The following is a 25913-nucleotide window of genomic DNA, read 5'->3' as shown; positions in this document are numbered from 1 at the left end:
GCAGCATTCCCTCCATACCCATGTGCTGTTCTTCCCTCCTCCCCTGCTCTCCAATGCTGTCCCTCAAACAATAGCAGTAGCAGCATCACTACTGCCTTCTTCTGTCCTCCAGACCTGCAAAACCACCATATTTCCTTGAGAAAGCAGCCCCAGAAGAGTCAGAAAGAGCTACCTACCTGTAGAGGAATTCTCAAAGTACTTTTGAGCATTTACTGTTACTGTTCCCATTAAGAAGCAGTGTAATTTGCCAACCAATGTTCAACACTGAATAGAAGACAGTAACCAATACTTGAATTTTACATCAATCAAAGACTCACACTGTGGTGCTCTCCAACAGAGACATAATACACTTTCATTCAGATGGTACATTTATTTAATTAGAATGAAAAAGTTAATGTACTTTAGAGTGCAAGAAACATATCTGGACACTGGACCTCAATACAGAGAAACAATGTCTTCAGAATAATTACAGCAACACAACATCCTCTGTAGGGTATTACATATCAACCGAACAGGCAGTAACGTTTATAAGGGGGGGAATAAACCCATTCAGTACCATCAGCAGATGCGAAGAGCAGTAGAGAAGTTGCAAGGATCTAGCTAGACAAAAAATGTTCCTACCTTTAGCAAGTTGAGGCTCTTGGCAGGACTCAAACTATACTGAGAGCACTAACTTTTAGCAGATGCCTGTCTTACACAGCTGGCTTTAGCTCCAAGCTGCTGGAAGCTGTTGAGCAGAGGAGCAGCATCAAACACAGTATTACCTCATTAGCATTTTCTCAAAAGCTACAATCATGACTGACGATTTGTTTTAAATAGAAAACCAGACTTTCAGTTCCAATACCTTAATTTCACAGACCCTAAAATAAGTAAACACTTCCTGTCTTTTTTCATTTCTCTCCAATTCAAACCTAACAACAAACAGCTCAACTGGAAGGATATGTATGCTGAAAAGCTGAATAGGCTGATCACTGTTCTTTTTAACAAGAGAAAGTAGCACATATTGATGTAAGAGTTTCATCTCTAATGCTTAATTAAATAAAGACAAAAAATCCACAGAACAATATTTAAGTATAGTGTAAGATAATGAAATCCATCTACTGGCCATACTGCTCCTACATATCCTATTTTCAACTCATATTTGTACCCTGTTTTGTGTAACATTTGCCTAGAAAAAGAAATACACACTAAAAATATATCTAAGAACAGGAGTCTCCCTCAGAGGGCCAGAGTCAGTTTATGAATAAACCTGGCTAGCTTAACTTTTGCACTTACCCCTCCTGGCAGTTAGGACTGAAAGGTGGTTTTGTTCTGCGCTTGAAATGGAGCTGTAATAGGATGCAGTACAATTTACCAGCCATTAAGTTGAACCATGACCACTTGCTTTTATGAAAAGCTGTATTATGAATCCCACCATTTTAATATAAAAATTTAAATATGTACATTTTCCCTGAATTGTTCCATCCCTAGCAATTCATGCTATCTATGTAAAAGAGCACAGGACTCTTCCTGGAGGTATCTAAGCATTAAATCCTCACCAACATTCATCCTTTTGGGTCATGATGTCACAAAACACTCTGCTTTTATAAAGACCAAATGCCTCTACACCTGATCAATCACAAAATTTACCATGATTGTAGGGAAGGGGCAAGACTAGTTTATTGAAGAATACCCATTTAACTTTAGAAAACAAAAGCATGGCAATTCTACAACTACAGCACAGAGAACTATAGCCTTGAATTTCATTATTCAAAATCCAACTGGAGGATGTTCAATGACAATTATGCTTTCAATGGGAAATTTAAGATGTTAAGGGATTCATAACAAAACTTAAAACTGTACATTATGAAAAGACAGCTTTAAAAGGTCAGAAACTGAGATGATTTTTGGTGTTGTATTTTAAGTTTCAGTATTACTTTTAACGATTAAAAAAATAAATATTCATGTTCTACTGACAGTGCTACCTAAAGGCTACTTGAATGTAGGTTGGGGGGGATAAAATCAGCTTTCCATCAGATAATAAAGAAAATATTTTAAGCATAGAACATAAAATAAATTTTGGTGAAGAAGACAATATAGGTTGTCATTCCCTATTCCAAAGCTGGCTTTAATGTTCTCATGAATCACTCAAGAGCCTAGATTTCAAGCATACATTCATTTCAACTCTTGAAAATATAAAGGTCTATGGCTATTGTAGAAAGTATTTGAAATCAAACATTAAAGAGACAAACAGCAACATTGCACATCACTGGAAAAATAAATTGGTGCAGACTATTTAAAGTGCATTACTTTACAAAAACAGACACCGCAGAAATTCATCCGACAGGTGTAACTGGTGCATAATTGTATGATTCTGCAGCTCCAAAATCAACTCTTACTTGAAAAAATTACTCTAACAAGAAATACAAACACCTCCTCTGAGGATCAGACTGTAACTCAGATATGTTAAATGGTCTCTCACACAGAATTTTATTTCCATCTGCATCAAATAATAATAAACTGACTACAGCAGCTGTAGTCCAACAAGTCACTGAGCAATTCATAATGCCATTCTAAGACCCTGAAGCTACTTTTCGTGCTTATTTCTTATTACAGGAAAAATATAATCATTTTCCCACTAATGTAAAGCAATAACTTTGCTGAAACATAGGTATAAAGAAAGAAGCTTTATAACCAGATCATAAATATCTGCTTTTTTTAATGCAAGACAACATCTCAAATAATTTTTTACGGCTTCAGTCATTTTCCAGGTATAAGTATCTGTACTTCTGCACTTAACCTTTGAAATAGCCATGGGAATGCAGAAGTAATAGAGTGCAATTAACTGTAGGAGTACATTAGGGCTTAGTCCTGTTCTCTGCTACAGCAATACATACTGTATGAGTTAAAAATTATCTCCTAAGATTTTACAGATACATAACAATACTAGGTGGGAGGACAAAGCCCCAAATGCACACCAGATAATATATTGCTTTAGTGCCCAATGACTAGATTGAATTGAAGATGTCCATTACAAATACTAACAGTACAACCTAAGAAATTTAACTTATTAAATTAAAAATCTTCCATCTAAAATATGTGAATATATCAGTAATAACTAAACACCACAGGATAAGAAAGGGTCGCTCCTTTAATTTCTGGGGGAAAATAGGCTGCTTGCTTAAACCTAAATACTTTTAACAAATCAGCTGTATTTAAACAGCAAACCTTCCATGGAAAGTTTTTTTTTTCCAATCTAACAAACACTAGTAAATCTTGTACTGCATAGAGTTACTTTGTAAAAGCCAGTTTATGAAAAGGGGGAGAGAAAGAAACAAAGCAGCATTATTCCCAATCCCATCAGAATATAGCCACACAGGGCACAGCTGATAGTAAAGATGCTTCACTGCTCTATGGTAGGAGATAAGCTAAACTGAGTATGTACAGACTGAGAAAGAAAGAGAAAAAGATCCAACTGTCCAAGGAGAAAAGGGGTACAATCTGTCACACACGATGCACTAACAGAAAGCTGTTGGGAAATTCTTCCTCTAGCTAAATCCCTGGCTTGGCAAGTAAAAATAAGTGGCATCGAGGACAGGGACTATACAGGAAGTGGGCATCTATGATTCTTCAGCCATCTGAAGTAAGGAGTTGATAGCTGCATCCTTGTTCCCCCTCTGAGCTTCTAGCACTGAGCGGATTACTTCCCTGTCCATGTTGGGAAACATGTCCTGGATAGATTTCAGGTCCTCTTCATTACACAGGTGCTGAGGGTTGACCGCAGGAGGTGGTATTGCCACGGGGACCATGCCTGGATTACAGACTGCAGGCATCCCTACAGGTTAAAAAGAGAAGAAAGAAAGCCACAAAACATACATGAGTGGGTTGGGGGGAAAAAAAAATTAACAAACCCACAACAAAAAAATCCAGTGATTTTGAAGACAAAAGCAGCTCATGACTTGTCCCAACCCACCAACTTCAGCATTTATTTATTTTAACATGCACTCCAGAGATTGCAGAGATTATACCTACACTATTGCAACTGGAAAATATTTTTCTGGAGCAGGTTCTCACCCCAAGGTTATATTCCAGATGTTATAAACTACAGTATGGCAACGGGTACTGTTCAAAATTAAGTACAACTTGCATTGAACAGTTCACACATAATTCACTAATCAAACACTAAGCTCATCACAGAAAGGTGTGGTTATATTTTATTTTAGTTCCCAGTGTGTTTATGTTGTGATGAAAAAATGGTTTTACATTAGCAATATACACAGCTGATATTTAGAAAGACAATGAATGTAATCTTCAGTGTATTCAAAAGAAAGCAAAGAAGACTGGACCACAGAAATAAGGCTTAAGTTCCATCCAGCCTTCAAAGTCACTACGTGGCCAAAGAGCAATACCTCCAGGGGCACACACTGCTTTGTTCATCTCTCTTCCAAAGGACAAAATTCATCTGACCTGTCATTTTTCATTAACTTCTTGTACATCCATGTAAAATAAAGCACTGGCAGTTTACAGAGTTTTAGAAAATGAGTATTCCTATTCCTGTTAAAAGAAATAACTAGACAAAATCCCTTTTTCATCACGTAAGAACATCTATCACTAAGACCATTGCTGAAAACACTACCTTTTGTTTAGTATAAAACTGAAAACAGATAATAGTAGATATCTACATTTTTTTGTTATCACTTCTGAAAATTGTGTATTTCACTTCTTCTCTGTGTAGTTTCAGATCCTTGATGATCTTAGTCTCACTCATTTATGTACTAGCTTCTGCAGTTCTCCTGTAGAATTTCTAAGGTAGGGCAATGAGAAGTACCTGCAGCTAGACAGAATAAAGTTCTAGTATCGGTTCTCTATTTGCTTTCAAGCATTTTATGCACTGTTTCAAAGACTATTCACCTGATATTTTTATAAAGTAGCCTACAATAATTTGAAGACCTTTCTGTACAGTAATGACAAAATTGAGAAATTGTCACCAAAGAAGTATTAGTTAAGATTAGTTAAGATTCTCCTTTACACATACTTTAACACCAGATTTAATAAATAATTTTATTTCCCTTTTATTACAATGAGATCCTTCTGCAACCTGTGGCCATCAGAGTGGCTTAGAAAACTGCTAAGGGTTCTTGTTTTGACAAATTGTCTTAGTCCTCTCACTTTTTTAAGAAATCTGACGCACCTCACCAAAGAGGTGCATCAGATTCAACTCCTTTCATTAGATGAATAATCATCTATTTTTATTTGTTCATCAACTTTTTTAAATGGATATTAAACCACGAGATTACCTTTATTGTATCAGAATATCACATGATAGAAAGAATGCTTAGAAAATAGCATTTTACAAATGCAGCTGAGAAGGTGATATACACAGACCACACTGTTCTTTCTTGTATACTCAAACACCTATGAATTTTAACATACAGGCTTTTCCTACACAACCATGCCACTTCCTCCTAAAGTTTACCGAGTTACCTGTTTGCTTCAAAGCAGGTCATTCTAGTCTTCCTGGGTTTTAATCATTCTACACAATAGAGAAAATGGCTACTTCAAAAATATTTTTAACTGAAACCTTACTTTGCTATCCTCCAGTCCTCAGAAAGCAAAACTTCCTTCACCTGTTATGGTCTCCCATTCCAGCTAGGTTTTCCTGAACTGCCTTACATACTTATATCTTTATCATTACTTAATTACATACATGATTCTAGGTTTTCTGCTTCTTTAAAATAAATAATTTCTGCTTCTTTTACGCATTTGATCTTCAAAAGCTTTGTTACTCAAGCTCATAACCAGTTTAGATTTAACATATAATTTAACACTTTCACATTCCCATATATGGGAGATCTACCAATTTTTGTCAGAAACATACTTTACTGCTTTACTTCACACTTTTTAAGATTCTCTGAGTGTTGGTTTTAGTTTTTTTTTAATTTGGTGCACATTTTCTTTGAACACCTAACTTCCTTTACAGTTTTCAGTTTGCCTGTTTGCTTTCTATATATGACCTTAATTACTTCTCTGCAAGTTAAAAAAGGATGAACTATTTGCATCATCACCATTATACATCTTCAAAATAAGATCTCTTTGAGAACCAGCTTTCATGTATTACGCAGGAGTAGATCAGAAGCTGCTTCTCTTCTACGGAATTCTGACTAACTGCTCAAAAATCGTAACAACAAAGCGTATGTATAACCAAGATAATTTTCAAGAGTGCCTCTTTGCAGCCTCAACTCTCTTAACATGACTGAAGTACCTATGTGATTGAAAATATTGCAATTATATTATACTACTTGTACTCAGACCTAACATCCAAAAAACGAGCAAAGAGCAGTTTCAATACTTACCTTGTCTTTTCAAGATTTTCTTCACTCTAACTATTCAGTCAGAAATGTCTATACTCACTTTAATGTGTAAAAATGTTTTAGCATCCCAGTGACTTGTTTTTTCTATCAGCATAAAAATGCTACATTATAACTTACATTCAAGGCTGGACGAGCTAAACATCAACTCTGGCTGACCAGGTACTCTGAATGAATATAGTTGGACTGCAAGCACTGCACCCAGGATTTCACCTGATACACTCTTTTCTATTTCTTTCCTCAACTTGGACTCCTGTCCTATCTGAAGGGATTCATTATTGATTTGTAAACACCTGTTTATCTATGCTTTTCAATTTTGATTTTAAAATTCCCCTTTTAATCATCCTACATATTATTAGAAGGAGAAAAAAGGAACCTAGAAGCTTTTAAGTCTAACAGACAGGTTGCATCTACTCAAAAAGGTTTATACCGAGTTATAATCTCATAAATTTGTTACCTGCACACTGGAACCATATTCCTGCCCAGCCATCTGCATCACACCTCTACCACAGGTATCTGTCACCTTTTCTGCACACCATAAACCCTGGCTCCACAGCTTTTTATAACCTTTGAACCATGGTCCCTGGAATTCTGTCTGGCACTTTGTGTTTCAACACACAGCCCATCAGACACCCTGGAGGCAAACCACTGTACAGTCCTCACCAGCACTGCAAATACACTTCACTCAATAGCAAAGCATCATTTTGCATTGCCTCTTCTAGAGCTTCAACAAACCTCAGCTCACTCCTCACGCTGCCTACAAACAATGTAGGCACTTAAAAGGGGCACAAGAAGATGAGTGGCCTCAAAAAAATAAAGTTGCAAAGCACCTAAAAGAATTGAGCAACAGAAGTTATGTTTTACTTCTAACAAACTTCCCAAGATTTTTTACTAAGTCATCAACACCCTAATATTATCCAACATTCAGCCTAAACAGTGTATGAACTATCAATACAGGAGGTCAGTTTAAAGTATTAATCCAAATTAAACATTAGGCTCTTTTCTCAAGCACCACAGCATTCTACAGCTTACCAATACTGTTTCAGTATCTTATCAGTGCCAAAATAAAATCAAGACTAGAACAGAGTTTTCCTTACTGCTTTCATCAAAAATAGGTAATCATGAAGTCAGACATCTGGACAGGCAGTACTCAAAAAGCAATTCCAATATAAATAATAAATTTAAGACACAAGAAATTTCTTGTCCATATTGGTTCTCACCAAGAATTTTCAAAACCCATTTTCTCAGCTCTTATAATTTTAGCTTATGCTGTCTACAACAAGACTGCACACAAATGGAGTTAGTATCACCGATTTTTAATAAATACCTCCATGATAAATGCTTACTTTTAATGAAACTCAACATACAAGCTATACAAATACCAATTTAAGAGTACTTTGGGGTTTTCCGCACTCAGGCTAAAAGCATCCATAGTTTCTGATTTACAAAACAGAAAGTAAAACTTAAGCATAAATTTAAAGAACTATGCACTGAAATTTAGCAAACAGATACATATATGCAGTCATTAGAGAAAGTTATAATAAGCTTCCAAATTATCAATTTTCAGTAAAAAGCTGCTTTAAGCTAAAAAACTTCCTATCACTGACAGGTGAAAACTGGAACTAAACAATGTAAGAATCCACTACCAGTGGAATTGTGAACTCCTGTGTTACTCTCAGATATTAGGTACATGTTATAAATCAGAAGAATGGAGCATTGTTTTCCAATTCAGTGAAATGGCAATGGCAAACATGCTGGCATAAGCAGTGACATTCCAATACATGAAACAACAGCAAGTCAGGTGCTACAAGCAGCAATGAAAGCATCAAAGCAGAATTAACAGGGTAAGCTTTTTCCAGCTGCACACAAGGCATTACACACTTGTAATTTTATTTTCTTTTTCAGTCAAGTGCCCTATATTTAATTTCTTAACTCATTATCATTCTGTCCCATCCACAGACTCTTTCAGAGTAAACTCAGGAACCTTCTCAGCATGAATTCTTTCATTTAAATGAAGAAATTGGTAGCTCTTTTCAAAAAAACAAAATAGGTCTTAATGATACTTGCTCTAGGAAAAATCTCACTAATAAAATATGCATACCATCTCATTTTTTAAAATGTTGCTTCTTTGCAAAGTACTGGAAAAAATAAGTGTATGAAACAACAGAAAAATGCTAAAATTTCACTGTTCTGAATAGACTAAATATGTTGTGACAACCCCAACAGTTTTATCTACAGCATCTTTCTGAAATTCAGGGCATCAAGAAGTTGTATCATATCTCACAAGAAGTCATTCTAAAATTTTCTGAATGTATTTGATTGAAGACCAATGCTTTTATGAGAGATAGAGGTGTCACAGCAACTTTGCACAATTCAAAACCAAAAGTATCACAGTAAAGGAAGTCTAAAATGAAGGAAAATTGATTTCCTGTAACGTGATTTGCCTTTAGAGGTCTAGTCAGGTACTTAACTTGACGTGGATGTAAAACAGAAATGCATGAAAAATATGCACTGATGAAAAAAGTGTCACTTCTTAAAAGGAAAGCTTATTGAAAGATTCAGTAATGAAATTAAGACTTAAGACAATTAGCAGGTTGTCTTCTCAGTGTCATTGCAAAACTCAGTTTTTTGCTTTCAAGTTTACCAAAAGTCGTGACATTACTGCTTTTCCACTAATGGTGCAGTAGCCAAACAACTGTAAGAATTATGTTTCTCTTCTAGAAAACCAATACTATCACCTAGTATAGCACGCTGACATACAACAGCTTCAGAAGAATATCGTAACATCACATTATATCTATTAACATTGTCATCAGCAATCAGTTTAACCATTATAGTCAAAGCTGAGCAGATGCCTTTAAAGACTTCCCAACAGGTTAGAGAGGCTTTAATAATTTGCAGAACAGGCATTAAATTGTTCTACTTGTGACAACCAAGTGGCAATACCTTGTTGTACAGTCTGCTGTAACAAAGCTGTTTAGGTGAGTTCATGCAAAGACTCTTGAGTCAATGAGGATGGGAGTGAGAAAAGAGCTTGGAAACTTACCCAGAGCAAAGTACTCAAGCCCTAAAGACAGGTGAAAATGAAGGGACAAGGGGAAAGGAATAAGACATGGGAAAGAAATATTAATCTATTTTTAAAAGGATATTAATTATTTACCTTCCAAAGGTGAAAGTTGGATAAAATGAGGCAGTTGGGTAAAACCTAAGCTACCTAACACTAAAAAACTAAATGCTAATAGCATCTCTCAGCTAATTTGCTTCAGCACCCTGTATAAGTTTCCTAAATGTGTTGTTTATGCAGAAGTAACAATCAGGGGAAATGCTACCAAAATTAGTAAGCCACCAGGTGTTTGCAGCAAGGATTATATTTTACAGACCACAAAGGACAACATACATCCATAGTTTTCTGAACAAACACCAGTAACATCACAAGCTAACCCATGATCCTCCATAAGGACACCTAAAGGAACAATGCACATACAAACACAACCATGCCTCAATGAAAAGTGATATTCCTGACTCTGACAAGGACTCAGAGACACACAGGTTTTTAATGTATTTTTAACATGGGAGTTTATAAAGTAAGTAAAAGCAAATTTCCTATTCATCCCATGAATATTTAGCTAATAAGAAATACAGCTTGCTTATTGAAATAATATTTTTTAGCTCGCTGTCTCTGGTACTCTTCAGTAAAAGAAGACACCGCAAGTACCAGTATATCAAAATAATCAACAGTTTAAATTAAGTAATCTTTAGAAAAAGAAATGGGAAGAGGTGGTAGATAAACTCAACTTCTGTAACAACAACAGGGTTCACAAGTTCGAATTTTTGCATACCCAATCCACAGATACACCACCTACGGTAGCTATAGTTTCTAAGCAACAGTTTGTGCTGTTTTCAGAAGCTTTCAATTTAAAAAATTTTGCAATTAATTACTATGGTGCAAGAATATACTATGTTCTCAACAGAGCTCCATCTACCACCACATGTGAGGAAACGAGCATTATTTGTGGTCATCTGCTTACCAGAGTGACTACCTGCTTGTTTCTACTGTTTACCTCAGCTTGTATGACAGAGTGTAAAAGTAATCAGATGCTTCAGCATTAATCAGAAGTCTAGTTAATTAGAAAGTTAGTTTTGAACAGAAGTTTTCTGTTACAGAAAAACAGCTTGGCCTTTGTGACACACCTAAATTTGACTTAATCATCTCTCTTTAAAGCACAGTTATTTTGGACAGTTAACAACTGTTAAAACTGTCTGGATAAGCATTTTAGTCCACCCACTCCATTTCCATCATAAATAAGGCTTTGATTCTGACAGCCTTCTACAGCAGAATCCCCTTCATCTCAAATATAATAAACTATTCAATGATGCTCTTCCACTCTCCAGAAGGAAAAGCAGAACTTGTTTATTGACTACATTAATTTAGCTGCTCAGGTAAAAAACCTGAACTACAAATATGCAAAGCAGGAACATACTGATGTCCACTACCCTTCTGGAAGCAGTCTCAAAAGGAAGAGAGCAAACACTGTACAGTTACAAAGAAAACGTGTAAACAGAGTGGACCCAGAAGACACAAACAGTTCAGTTGCCCAAGGAAGGCCAGCATCTTCCATGCACCTATCTGAAAGAGTTTACAGAATTCAGAAGGAGCATCTAGTTTAAGACACAGAAAGTATTTCAAAAAACCCCAAGATGTCTTCTAAGATGCACTATTGTTTCCTTTTAAAATTTGAAATTACTTTTATTAAGCCATTAAATGTATGAAACAGCAAAAGTATTATGCAGCCAAGTCACTTTCCAACTCCAAACCTAAACATCCATCTAATTATTATGAGTGGGTCATTGATTAGTATGTAAGTCAAAGCTTTAGAACTCACAGTGCTTTGGCAAATTTTGATGGTATCCACAGAAATTCTAGAACAGCAAACACAAAGCACAGTAATATTTAAAGAGAGTAAAAAATACCAAATGTATGTCAGAGGTGGCTTGTAAAAAGTCTGGCATTTATGAAGTCAAGGAAATACACTCAAGCTTTCCCAGAACAAAAGAGGAGTTCAAATCCAGGGGCGGAACTTGCAATGCTTTAAAAATAAGTCACAGATGCAGGAAGAATTTTGAATACAGAATAGCATTATAGCAGCAATTAAAACTAACATGCTGGATCTTGGTAGAAGGGCAATGCTCCACCAGAGACCCCAAATTCTTAGCTGCTAAAAGGTAAGACATTACTATCACTTGCAAATTATTAGTTATTTCTTCACTTGTCCAAATAGAAAATATTCTCAAGATAAATGATTTACAGAACATCATGATTTGAACGTCCAGTACTTGAATAGCAAGTCTGAAGGTATTCAGTAAGTTTTATCTGTTCAGTTCTACATCTAATTTCAATTATACAGGAAACTAGTCTCTGCTGCATTTCTTCTGTTTATACTCTGGCACAGAAGTTTTGTAATATGAATATTCGTATTTTGATCTATTGAAGAAATTTGTTAGCACTTTCTATCAGATCTTTTAACTCTAAACAAGATGACTGTGTTTGAAGCTCACTACAGAAGGTCTGGTTTACCACAACAGAACCACGCTTTGGAACGTGCTCCAGTTCAAAGCACTTCACTGGCAAGACTTAAAACCCGACAATTAAGCTACAGAAAAAAAACACCTAAAATGAAGCAAACTGCATGTTTTCATCAGGGAATAAAGTATGCAGCCCAACTTTTCCCTATTTTGCTCTAACTTAACCCTGTAAAAATGAAACAGGAGGTATGATTCCTAAACATACCCAGCCTTCTGTTGATGAGGTTTGTTTTTACGGTGAATGGAATTTTAAATTCAATCATCTCCTAGTCTTACAGAAGAAAAATAAAATGTATGTATTTGTTGTGTCATCCCTTAGCACTTTAATTATGTCCCACACACATTATCATTAATTCATAAACTTGCAGGCAAAGAAGTTAAAAATATGTGAATTTATCTCTTACTTTCCCTGGAAAGTACACATACTACTGAACAGACAGCCACAGAATAAGTGGGAGTTTTAAGAGCTGTAAATGAAACACAAACTCAACTGAACTAATCAGTTCCCTAAGTAGGACAAATTCAAACTTATTTACATACTTTAAACTTCTCATCTTTGACAGAAAAATAACAAAACATAAGTTAACACATCTTTTTCTACAACTCCAAAATTCTCATTGAATCAACCAAAAGCACTGACAATACCTGCTGTAGTTATGTAAATACATCAAAAAGGGCTATCTCAGAGCTCCCTAACATTTTTCATTCACTGAGCTGTGAATACTTCACATGCTGTGTAGTGAGTTCCCTTCCAAGAAAGCATCTTCAAAGAACACAGAAAAATTAATCCTGTTGTGGGCTACAGAAGCTGCAGCTCCAACAGCACAATTCATCTGAGGCACTTTCTCAAGTGCAAACAACAGCTTCAGACATGGATTGCCACCATTTGAGTAAGCACAACTTAAAGTGCAGCCTGCTAGACAACTATTCAGAGACCTGACTGAAGTATAAAATAAATACTCAAAAAGAGAAGCCTTCACAACTTGACAGATATTTTAATCCATTTAATCAAACTCATGCAGCTCTATTAAACAGGGTACAAGACTGAAGGCAGACCTGTACTTAATTTGTTCCCTCTTCTCATAAAAACATATAATGGGAAAAGTGGTTAAAGAAAAATCATTTACAGCTTCCTTTACATTCTGAAAAAACGGCAGTAATTTGGTATTTATTTCTGCAATACCCTTCATCTGTAAGGCTCACAGTCTTCAAGCAGAGAAAACATACCTGTTATAGGCACATATCCAACTCCTTGCTGATATACAGTGGGCATCAGGACCACTGGCTGGGGCTGCATCATCATGGCAGCTGGCAAAGACTTGACAGAAAAAGCACAGATTAGAACAACTCGGGAAGTAGCCAAAAAATGCCAGCAATTAAAAGTGTTTGCAAACAAGTCATCACATTGCAAATCCACATTCAAAAGTACAATATGACTATGCTGAGTGCTAATCTATATTAAGCAAATCTCTGGCAAACTAACTGAACTACCATCTTTCAAACAGCAATTACTTTGCCCACGAATCAATAAACACACATCATGTCAAACTCGCCTTTCAAAAGAGTGATGAAATGTTGTTATCAAAACGCATTATTTTAAAATACAGGTTTAATCAGCTTTCATACCTTAGTCTTGTGAAATGAATATACAACATATTCATCATAAATATTAGACAAAATCTGATTTTTATTCTTATTTACTTTTAAAAGCAGTACACTGCTCCTTAAACAAATTTTAGTTTAAATAAATTATTTTTGAGGTAAAACAGTCCTTTAAACAAAATATCAAATTAACTCCATTCCCTTTTACTACCACAATAACTCCAGTTATATTTCAGTTCAGTTTGATCCTTGAAAAATATTTAATATTATGAACAGTACATTAACAGAGAGATAGTTTTCAGGGTTAATTACAAACTCTTTTCTCCCCGGGGTAATGAAACAACTGTTCAGATCTGGGGCAGAATGTGAATTCAAACAGCAGGGAATATCTGTTCCCAGCTGTGCAATGAACAGCAGCTTGGAACTTCCGATGACATACAAGTGCAGTAGGAAGCATTCAGGGCTGCATGTGCTAGATGTTATCCAACAGGTACTTGAAACAAACGCGACAGATGAGAACACCCCAGGAGCTGCTAAACAAACCAGCGGAGGTCTGCAGTTCATGACCAGTAGCACCAAATGTATGAGAAAGGAAGTGAAAACCAATGTAATCTCAAAGAGCATTCCAACTACCCAATAAACACCCAAGATGGAGAAGGATTTCCATTATTCTGCTTTTAAACTGACATGAATTTTTAAAGATTTTGGGGAGAAAGTTATTGTTAGAGTCCATGAAGTTTTAAAAAAATTATTATTATTATTAAACTAGAAATAAGAATGTACCATTTAGGTGAGGATTTCTTTTTTATATGTGTAGTAGCACAATGCTACGGAAATTTTCCTGTCTGACCATCCAGGAGCCACTTTGGCACCGACTCCAGTCTGTAACTGCTGAGACCAAGGCCCCTTTGCAGTGGGTGGCTCCAGTGACCCCAGAGGTGTCCCTCTTGGCTCCCTGCACACCCCACACTCACAATCACACCGGGCTTCCTTACCAGCTCAGTCCTGGGTTTCCCACCATAGTGTCTCTGACATCTGGATCCTTAAAATAATTTAATCATGGTGCAGTAACACAGAAACAGCTCAAGCTGCTGCCTCTAGGGAGGGACCCCTAAGAAAGGAATCCCTGGGTTTTACAGTCTCACAGTCTGTGCACTCAGACAGTCTGGGGTCTCCCTGCTGCCTCACCAGCTCCTGCTGTGTCCCAGGGTCCAGTCCCCTGGCCAGTGCCAGAGGTCCCTGTGCCCTTTGTGGTGCAAAGCATCAGCACCACGTCATGGTCCCTTGCCTGGGGCTCCCACCATGTCCCCCAGCCAGGGCACAACCGGCAGCTCTCACTGCAGCTACACACCCAGCTACCTGCTCTCAGTGTACTCCTCAATAACAGGAATAAGCTGAATTTTGGTAATTGCAAAACAAGACAAATACCCATTTGCCACCTTACCACAAAGTATTTATTGTCTTTGCGAATATTTTGGACTGCTAACTCCCAGGGTTAGGTATAACTATTTTAAATGCCAAAACACACAAACACCAGTACAGTACAACAGATCTACTTCAGTCTAAAATATCTCCCTCCCACTACTTAAGAAGCTTCTCTCCCTTCCCACCCCAAACTTGGCTTACCGTGTATGACATAACCAGATTAATCATTCCTTCCTTGTCATCACCTTGCCTTCCACTCAAGCTATACCATTCATCCTCCACATTTCCTTGTTTCAGAGACTCAGGAATTGTAATGTGTGTCCAAGCAATGCGGTCATCCATTGAAAAGGCTCTCTGAAATATAATTTGAAAAATATTACCAAATTAATTCCCCTGAAAGAAATCCCAAACTTAAAATTATCCTTGACTAACACTTCCATTTTATGCTATTAACCTTGTTAATTTTATTCCCTTTGAAATTACTGAAGTGCCAATAAATATTTTGGCCGTCTCCTTTTCAACAAGGCTGAAGGACACTTTAAGTGGGATTATAGATTGATTGCAGATATTTAATAGCAAGAAACTGAAGACCTGAAGCAGAACACTCTAGAAATACAGCATCCTAATATCATCATAGCCTGTGTGAATCTCATGACATCACATCAGAGGCCATTACATGAGCATCTTCTGTTTACTATGATAGCCTGTGAACTCCAGCAGACAGAAGTACTTATCTGCCTCCCTGTAGCAGCAATGAAACAGACACTTGAACCAACCAACCAAGCCCTCAAAGCAGCATCCAAAAGCCTCACTTGTGTAATGACCTGCTGCAGTCATGCTTTACTACACACAATGAGAGAGGCAGCAAAAAACAGGCAAACCATGACTTTAGCCTTAGCTGTAGCCTCTTAGTTTCTCCTAATAAATCCTAGTGAATACACACACTCTGTAGTTGATAGTTTTATTCTCAGGAATTCCAAACTTGGGAAGGCTTTCAAGCTCTTCCTAGGTTATAACAGCACCAAAGAATTTCCAAGTAAAACAGCATTGTACAACAGGCTATTTTTAATAGGTACAGTGAAGGACACAAAGCTGCAGGGCATTCTGATAGCCAAGAGGAGCTTAAATAGCACTCAAACATCTTTTTCTTCCCTTCCTTTGCAGGCAAGCCTGCTAATGCCCCTTTATCAGCTACCAAAGAAAAGTAACAGTTCTGACACTCTTGGGGAAGAGGAAAGACTTGTGAATTGCTGCTTTTGGAATTCTGAAAAATTTTTATTATCTCCCAGAGAAAAAGTCTGTGCTAAATCATTCCTTTTTTGCAAGGTTTCACCTAAACCTCCATCCAAACTGGAGATGGAGAGGGGTAGAAAAATTATATAGCAGTTCTGACCTCATCAAATATCTCTAGATAAAAGGAGTCCACACCCGGGGGAACAGTGCATTGAATGACTTTGTTCCAGCGGGGGTTCTTGGCTCCATTATGTGCCGTTGGAGTTTCATACACAGCGTATCCCAGCCGTATTCGGCAATATGGATCCATGCGTGTCATGCCGTAATTCTTTGCCAGTTTGGCCTGAAAAGAAAAGAAGCCCAGGAAGTGTATAATACTGGCATTAACTTGAGAAGTTAATTATTATTAGTTCACAGTAAGAACCAAATATTGAACAAAGGAAGAGATTCAATTCTGTGACAGAGAGAGAAGAGTTAAAAAAACAAAAACAGATTAAAACATAAACCAGTAACACCATTAAGTGTCTGGGAGACCTTGAAAAAAGAACACCTTTTAAGCCTATTTATTGTAGAAAATGCACATCTTCACTGTAGCTAAAATAAATTACTTCATACCAAACCACAAAATACGTGATTACAAGTAAAAAGTTCAATTTTTCCCTGGGTATCTGATCTCCAACATACAATCGCAAGTGTAATGTCATAGGTAGACTGTCCTCTTTCACTTAAGATCTTTTAAAGGATGCATTACAAAAATCCAGCACCTTCAAGAATATCACAAAATCGAAAAGCACAACCTGCAAAAGCAGTTCAATTGAGGTAAACTAGTCGTAGTAGACCATACCATACATTTCAAAGTGATTACACACTTATTTTAGCATGTACATTTAACAGTAGTTAATTCAGTGGACAACTTAAGGCCTAACATCCCTATAAAAACAGATGCTGTATAGAATCAGAAGAGATCCGACATGCTTTTGCTGTAACATCAGAAGACTAGAAGAAAACAAGGTGACGACAGTCCTGAACACAACACTGAGTACTGCTGCACAGCTGTGCTCAAGCAGAAGTTAGGCTTTTTGCACGTGCTGTTTCTTTCACCTATACTAAACAGCCCATGATTCTTTATATAGTAAGACAAGTGACAAAACATGGTGCCCCAGGGCATCTCCCACCTAGAAGATATTTACAGAACTCGCAAGAGTCGAGGCTGTGCACTGTGTAACATTCATCACAAAGGCTGCACTTCAGGCTTGGAAAGCCCTTTTCTCCTTCAGGAAACATGCTGGTTCATCAATTCATACATCAGAGTTGGCGAGAAAGGTCTCAAACTGTTTATTGTAAATGTGGACTTAAAAGAAGAAAGCTGGCATCCAAACTGAGCACTATCTATACTCCTGATTTGTGGGATTAGAGAGTTTATCAAACCTTCATCAAAAAAACGGCAATAATCAGCTGTGCTTAGACAAACTCACCACCATTCCTAAATATTTGCAAGGAAAAAAAAAGCAACAAATTACCCCCCCAGAAATGTTTTCTGATCTTCCATCAGTTTATTACTAACAGAATTAAGGCATGATGTTTGATATACTTTATCAACACATTTAAATACAGTATGCTTCAACCAGATTTTCATCTTCTATAGATTAACTGTATCACGGCAAACCTTGTATCCAGAATGCAACAAGTCTCAATATGCAGCCAAGATTCCATAGCATTCCTGCATAAATTCCTAGACAAACAGAGAAAAGTACCTCTTGCCTGCTGTACTGCCATTCAGAAGGACCTTGATAGGCTAAGAGAAGTGTAGAGACAGGAATCTCAAAGTTCAAAAAAGGAAAAACAATATATATGACAATAAGACTTTGGACCAACTAGCTGGAGAACAATTTTGAGGAGAAGGATGTGGAACAATACATAAGGGAACTGCAATTCCCTATAATATCCTCAAAATTACTAATGTCTTCCAATATTAAGTACAGGAACTACAGGAAGCATCTGAACAGAAGTCTTCAGAGAAACCAGTTCACTGCAAAAATCCTCATGAGTTTATTTAATTATGTGCTATAATAGCAAGGTTTACAGGAAATCGCTGCATCAGGCAGCGATGAAACATTAAACTGGACAAAATGCTGATGTACAGAAAAATTAAGCACCAAAACCTTTAAGAATTACTACCCATTTACATGTAACTTAGTAACTCAAATTCCAACACAAAATCTTTTTGTGTCCACCAATTAAAAAAATTGCATTAATTATTTAAAATTACTTAAGTGTACACGGATGGCATGATTTATACCTGTACTACAGTAATACTGAGTCTTCCTACTGTACCCATTGCTCCTCCATACTGTAGCTGCTGAGCTGCCTGGGCATCCAGCTGGATTTGCTGTTGCTGCTGGGTTGGGGTAATGCGAAGAAAATCTTGAGGAAGCTCACCAACAAATACCTTAAAAAAGAAAGAGAAAAAAAAAGAAGACTTTAAACTTTTATAATAGGAAAGAGATGAATATAAGTCAAAGTGTAACAAATTAAGGAGAATTTAGTCTTGTTTTGACAGCATGAACAAAGAACTAATTAAATGACAAAACTGCCAACTCATGTAGCAAATGTTCTTCTTTTCAGAAACAATAATTTACAACATAAGCCTCTGAAAAAAAGTAGGACAGAGAGCCAAAGCTGCTCTGCAACTAAACATTTAAGTAGTCCATACAAACGCCACAACCACTGAGTTTTACAACGCATTCATATATGATATCTGATGGCATCCAGTTCTTTCAATTATTCATCACCCACGTTGTGTCCAATTGTTCCTATTCCAAGACACAGCACAGTGCTTTCATTTGAAAGGTCACTTCCACAGTCACCTTCAAGACAGACTGTAAAACAGGATTTCCTATGGACCAAATCCTGCAACATAATAAAGATGTCCTAATGCTTTTCTAGTGTTAAACACAGCCAGCCTGCAACTAACCTTGGAGACAAAACTGCACCCCATTCAAAACAACAATGTGGGAATTAAAAATCTAGTCTATCATGACAATGAGTCAGGAGAAAAAGTAGTAGTAGGGCACTTTTGTTACATGAGTCAATATGAATCAGCACTCCCCATGGATCTTCTGTTACCTTTACAGTATAAAGGAAAGTTTCTACCCATCACTTGTTAATTCCACAACTCAGGTTGTTTCTAGGTTTTAAACGCTCAGTGAACATTATGAATTCAAATACGCGTAGAGAGATTTTAATTTTAAAATAACAAAGGCCTGTAATAAAATTTTAAAAGGGAAAAAAGTGTCATAGAAAATTTATAATTTAGTTGCGTTCATTTCTGCTGTTTATAGAGTGGATGACATATTTAATACAGAACTGTCTACCTGATGAAGACAAAAGACAACACAATTTCTCATGCTGCAATCCTAAACAAGATTACTCAATCACGTATCTGGCAGATGCATGCCTACAGAACGTAATTTAAGAAGCAGGCAGGCCTTGAGGACATAGCTTTTCAAGATTACACAGCATTTGCATGTCAGCATTGCATTTTGGAGACAGAAATTGCAGCTCTTGCCAAATCACATGTACAACTATTTCGTATGATTATCTGGGAGCCTCAGGATCCTGGCAACAGTAGGAGACACATGCCAGAAAGGAAGTTTATGTGGAAAGTTCAGGAGGAAGCACTGAATGCCTGCTGCTAGGCTGTTGGGAAGCAGAGTAAAAAGGAATCAGTTTTCCTTACAAGCACCTTAAAATTTTATAACTAAAAACCAAAGCAGCTGAAGTTTTAAGAAGCGTAAAGAAAAAACGGGCTAGAAGTTAATAATAAAAGGAAGTTTATTTAACTTTGGCTGGCAATGAGACATGGTGTTATAACAGCCTTCTCACTGGAATACATATCACTTTAAAATAAAACATAATCTATTTAGGCAAGATCTGAAATGGCCCCAGAATTAGAAAGAAAATGGAATTTACAACACAGGAGGTCCCCCTCCAGCCCTGATCCTTAGGAAGTTTCCAATCTGGTACTATCAGCACCTCTAGGAACAGACATCATAAACATTTCCCACAGTCAGAAATGATGGCTGAAATCCTGAAATCCCATTTCCATATTATGCAAGCTCCTTCTGTCAAACTCCCAGAAAACAGGATAGCCTCTTTTTCCATCTTCACCTGGATATCAGAAAGCTGAAGTCATTCACAACAGAAGTCTAATAATAGCTTTCACTTTTGAAATTCTATTTCATAAAAATTAACCAATATCTGTTCTAAAATAAAATAAACAAACTGGCCTCTGTATTGAAGTCCAAAGGGAAAAAGCCCATGAAGGAGACTGACGTTTTCTTACCACAGCTAGGCTGATTCTAGGTTATTCAGTTACCTCACACAAAGCCACACTCCTATCCTAGAACTGCAGAACTGACATACATAGAAACTAAAACCATCTAGTGTTAACTAAGTTAGCAAAAGATCTGAGTGGTAAACCCCTCCAAAAGGGAAGAGTGGAAAGAGGAGATGCACACACTCGTATATTCAGTTCTGACTAAGATTTGGTTCACAGATGCTCATTGAAGGAAATACATTACTCAGTATGTTCTTACACTAATTATCAGCTGACACCATATTGATGGAGACAAATCAGTATCATGCAATCTTCTTATCTGTAAAGAAAACAGGTCAATTTACATCTTCCTCAAAGCATTTAAAAGCAGGTACATAATTGCTGCCTCCCAACCTGAATTAAAAATACAAAGTTACGTAACCAGAATTCAACCACAGTTTTTATTTCAAAAGCAAGGAAAACATATATGACAAGTTTGTGTCACTGATCCTACTCCACAACCACTTTGAAACAAAAGCACTTCCCTCTAATGGCACTTCAGAAAGAATGTGAAATGCAAGCGTGCTCTGTCACTAGCTGCAGAACAAAAAATTATTTCCATTTAGCAACAGGACAGGGATGGGACTACAATTCAGAAGACAAATTAAAAATAAGCCTGCCTTATAATCATTTTCCAATAAACTTTACTGACAGCATTGCATCTTAAAAACATGGATTATCTAGAAATAGAATAACATTGCCCCTCCCATCTGCTACAATCACCTAAGAGGTAGTTTTGTGGATCTTCATAGTAGAATGCTGCAGGTATAAAAACTGCATCTCAACTTCTTCAAACTGAACATGGTGTGATATTCTACAGCTATTTGATGTAACTGAGGATGGGGCTGTCTCAGTCTCACCTTCCTACTTCTTATGCAACAAGAAATGGTGCCAGAGAGTTGTAAAATGGGTCAGTGTAAAAGCCTGATCAGAAGAAACAAGGGTTGGAGGTAAAGGGAATGGGAGCTAAATTGTCAGAACCTTCAACTCATGGCCTGTGCAAGTACTGGCACCTGTGGTAAGGGAGGGAAAGGAACACAGAGCCAAACACAGTCACAAATGCCTCGTGTTACAGAAACATTTCCCTAGACACAATACACTCAGGGAACCATAATTAAGGTTTCCACACTAGCAATTACCATGGAAGTCTAACATGAAGCGTATTCAAAACATCAAAGAGCTTTAAACACCTAACTATTCAAAAATTTCTGACCATTCTCCTTTAAATGGTTTTACTGTTTTTAAGAAAGAAAAAGTGAATGACAGAATGTTGAACTATTATTCTATGCTTTGTACACTGAATTAAAAATTGGTATGAGATAGGAAGCATCCAGACATCCTGAAAGGGCTGATATTTGTTCATGGCTGCTCTTTAACATCTTTGAAAGGCCATGGAGATTAGACGAACTCCCCTACATCAGGAGAAAACAAATCTCATACCCAGCATTCCAAAGGGCAAGAAGGATTACCTGTGGAAGCACAGACAGGTCAGCTTCACCTCAGTCACTGAGAAATTCATGGAGCAAGTGCTTCTGGAAGACATTCCTTGACACATGAAGGAAAACAAGCCAAACATGGATTAGGAAAAGCCCTGGTAAAGGCAGGCTATAAAAGAATAAAAAGCTGATGAGCCATCTGCCTTCTCCAAAACAAGAATATATGACTAAAGAAAGCACAGAAGGTATCAAAGCAGGATCATTACAATGTGAATGGATGGACTAGTGGATGGATGAAAAGCTGACTGAAGCACTGAGCTCAGAAGCTGAAGTTCAGTGGTTAATGACACTGGAGGCTGGTTAAAACTGAAGCAGTTCAAGAGGTCTGTACAGAAACTAACTTATGTGTCTAATATTTTTCATCAGCAACAAAACGTGAAGACAAAAGGCATCCTTATCAGTTTTGAGGATGACACTAAATTTTGGGAGAAATGACTGGTATACTTGAGGACAGGACCAACTAGAGAGATGAAGAATTCACTGATAGGAATTGCATGTAATTCAACAAGGGCAAAGACCTGTACTTTGACCAGGAAAATCCGTGGCACCGGTACAGACAGGAGAACAACTGTCAGGACTACCTGTACCTCTACAGAGGCGGAGAGCAAGCAAAACCTGGATGAGCAGAGGACACTTGCAGCAATGAATCCTAACAGAAAACTGCACAGGATCAACAAGAACCCAGAGAGCGAGCTGAGGAAAGGAAACAATTGCTGGACCACACCTGGAGCACTGTGACCGTTTGGGGCCCAGCAGAACATGAAAAACTATGAACTTCAGGGAGACCAGCAAAGATCCACCAAGAAGGCCCATAAAAAGGGCTGGGTGCACTTGTGCAGCCAGGCTGAGGATTTGTTTAGAACAGAAGAAAGTTAGGATGCACCTTGTAGCAGCTTTCTAGTATCTGTGAAGAGGTCATTGAGAAAACAGACCCAGGCTGTCTTCTGAGATGCAACACAAAGAGAAAGGAGACCACAATTAAACTGAAATGGGGCAGATTTCACATGGAAAGAAAGAGGGGGTAAAAAATACCTGCAAAGTATGGCAGGAACTATGGTATACAAGCATGAGTTAAAAATAAAAGACAGGATGACTGTCCATATGACGTCTGTGTCTATGCCTGGAGAAGCAAAGGCTCCACTGGGGAGATCACAGAGCACCTTCCAGTCCCTGAAGGAGTCTACAAGAAAGCTGGAAAGGGACTTTTGACAAGAGCCTGCAAAAGTTTTGAAGAGTCTCAAGAAAAAAGCTCATCAGAGTCACTATTCATCAAGAGCAGTGACCATCAGAGAAATTAGGAGCAGAAGTCTGTGCAGCCCCAGGTTGGTATTTAATCAAATTTGGAGAGACCTGATGTATTTGCCAGAATGGTGGATAATCATGGAGAATAACCATGAAGAGTAATTTTGGATATGACTGGCTAGATAAGGAATCACAAATATAAAGTTTTGGGTGCTCAGTCTTAATCTAAAGCCTGGTCAAATTGTTTATTAATACTCCAACTTGTAAAAGGTATCACTTAGCAGTCCTTACATATTCAGCTATAGTTTAGATTTAAAAAGGTGTTTTGTTCATACAAGATTACAAAAGTGAAAACATGCTAATTCCATAACATCCTGGAAAGGATCAGAGATATCTATATTCTAGCAGAGTATTTGAAGTAACAGACAGAATGAATTCTGTCTCATCTAAAAAACTAAACAGCAATAAGAAATTTTAATTATACTCCAAGTACGCAGTGTCACAAATGAGAAAGTGCAGCAATAAGACTGGCAACAGGCCACTTTATTTTCTTACCCACATGAAACGACCTTGAATATTTTCTTGCTTGTTCAAACAGAAAGACTGAACTGTTCTCTCCGGCAGTAAAGATAAAAGTGGTTCCCAATCCTTTAGCACCATTTAGTGGCTATTCATTTGAAATGCAATTGTATACAAAAACTAGTAGAATTTTATCTTCCTCTCTGAAAAGAATCAAGAAAGGTTGGAATGTACCATATCAACACTCCCAGCTGTGAATGCCTGCTTAATATTGCATAATTTATTCATTCATTTGAAAACATTCAAATCTCTAAAGTGGGTAAGGAAGAAAGCGTGTACAACAATGTCAGCAGCACATTAAAAAAAAAACCAAAAAACCAAAACCTGAAGCCCATAAGGCCAAAGCTGCATGAGATAAATTATCATATGCCTTTTGCCAGGCTTCAGTCAAGTTTAGGAAACAAAAGATTCCCAGTAGATTATACAGAAGTACCTGGGAAATTCTAGAACAAGACATCTAGAAGAGTAACATTCAAGAAAGACCCGGCAGTTATGATAAATAAAACAAATAAGGCGCTCTAAAGAATGAAACTGACGCCCTATCATATTACTGTCATAAGAGAAGTGACAGCAGTGCAGTTTTTCAAGATTAGCAGTAATTCACCTCACTGTTCTTTCTACAAGGCTGCATAATTTTTTTTTAAAAAGTAGCTGTTTCTACAAAATAAAATACAGCAGTGTAAAGTTACTGCTTTTCAGAAACCCCTCATTTCACCATAAGCAGTATCATACTGTCAATGACCACCAGATCCTTTCAGACAGGAACAACAGCACATCTGTCGAAAAGCTGATGTTGTAACACCTCATATGTAGAACATCCCGGTGTGAGGTATGATTATCCCTGGGCAAAATCAGACACTAACATATTCCCAATAAACTGTCAGCACCACCTCCCAGAAGGCTGGTAAATTGGCTTTACGACGGCTCAGCTCTCGTCCAACGCGCACGCCTACATCCCACACTGGATGCGCCGTCCCAGCTTTCAGGCGGCAGCTCCAGGGACAGCGGCCCGACCGTGCCCCGCCGAGCAGCGAGCCGCGCTCTGCTTCCAAGGGAAAGCCGTTTAGCTCCGGCTCAGTCTAAGTATTTCCCTCCTTGGAAAGGCCTTTGGACAAAGAACAGGCAGGACAGCAGCCGCAAGGACTCCGCGCAGTTAGGAGGGACTTTCCCCTCCCCTTTCCCAAAGCCTCTTCGCAGGCGAGGAACCGGGAGACACGGCAGACTTCCCTCCCCCGCATCCCAGCAGCCTGCAGAAGATGAGAGGGCTTTTCCTCTCCCGCCTCCGGCGCGGCCGGAGCTGGGGCAGGGTGAGACACGGAGCCTCCTTCCCACAGCGGCGCCGGGCGGGCCCATCGGGGTCTCCAAGCCGGGCCTCGCCCGCCCAGCGCGGCGAGCGGTAACAGGAGATACCCCCGAGCGGGCCCCGCGGCGGCGCCGCTCCCGCAGCACTCACCGGGCCCCGCTGGGTGGTGACGGTGGTCGCCATGGCGCCTCGCCGGGGCCGCGGCCGAGACCCTTCCTCCTCCTCCTCCTCCCGCCCCGCCAGGCCGCCGATGCCGCTCCCAAGCCCCGGCCCCGCTCCCGCCGCCCGTCACTCAGCGCGAGCCCCGCGTCACCTGACGCGCCCGGCTCCGCCTCCGGGGCAGCGCAGCGGCGCCCCCTTGCGCATGCGCCTCCGCACGCACTGGGAGGGGCGGGGAGCCGTGCTGCGCGTGCGCTGTCCCGCGCTGCGGCCGCCGCAGCTGAGCGCGGCGCTGCAGGGGCGCTGCAGCCGCTAGGGAGCGCAGAGGCGCTGCGGCGGAGGCGGGGCGGGCGCGGCGCCTCAGGCCGCCATCTTGTGCCCGGGGCGCCGCCGGCAGTGGTGGGTGTGCGGGGCCGCGGGCAGCTCCTCAGCCCCCCTGCCAGCCGTGGGGGCCGTGTGGGACGGGGAACGACTCACTGCCTGGCCTGGCCCCGCCCCAGTGGCTTCCCAGAGCTTGCTGATCAAGCGCAGCCCTTTCCGGCAGAACAAAAGCAGCTTTAATATTC

At 38.8% G+C, this 25913-nt stretch overlaps 1 protein-coding gene across 2 annotated transcripts; it reads right to left on the bottom strand.

The window, feature by feature from the left end:
* Positions 1-350: 350 nt before the first annotated feature.
* Positions 351-25588, bottom strand: LOC121360945 (toll interacting protein). 2 transcript variants are annotated; one of them, XM_041481145.1, is made up of 7 exons: positions 25339-25588; positions 18490-18639; positions 16351-16533; positions 15159-15311; positions 13158-13248; positions 9394-9414; positions 351-3814 (listed from the first exon to the last, which is right to left on the bottom strand). In XM_041481145.1, the coding sequence occupies exons 1-7, from the start codon at positions 25369-25371 to the stop codon at positions 3600-3602; spliced, it is 846 nt and encodes a 281-aa protein (XP_041337079.1). In that variant the 5' UTR covers positions 25372-25588; the 3' UTR covers positions 351-3599. The 2 variants fall into 2 exon arrangements, with proteins under 2 accessions (XP_041337079.1, XP_041337081.1); XM_041481147.1 differs by lacking the exon at positions 9394-9414.
* Positions 25589-25913: the final 325 nt, after the last annotated feature.

This window comes from Pyrgilauda ruficollis, unplaced genomic scaffold, assembly GCF_017590135.1.
Source record: "Pyrgilauda ruficollis isolate IOZ18807 unplaced genomic scaffold, ASM1759013v1 scaffold55, whole genome shotgun sequence".
In the NCBI taxonomy this organism is placed as follows: Eukaryota; Metazoa; Chordata; class Aves; order Passeriformes; family Passeridae; genus Pyrgilauda; species Pyrgilauda ruficollis.
The sequence above is the reverse complement of the archived record's forward strand: the minus strand, read 5'-3'. Positions and strand labels throughout refer to the sequence as shown.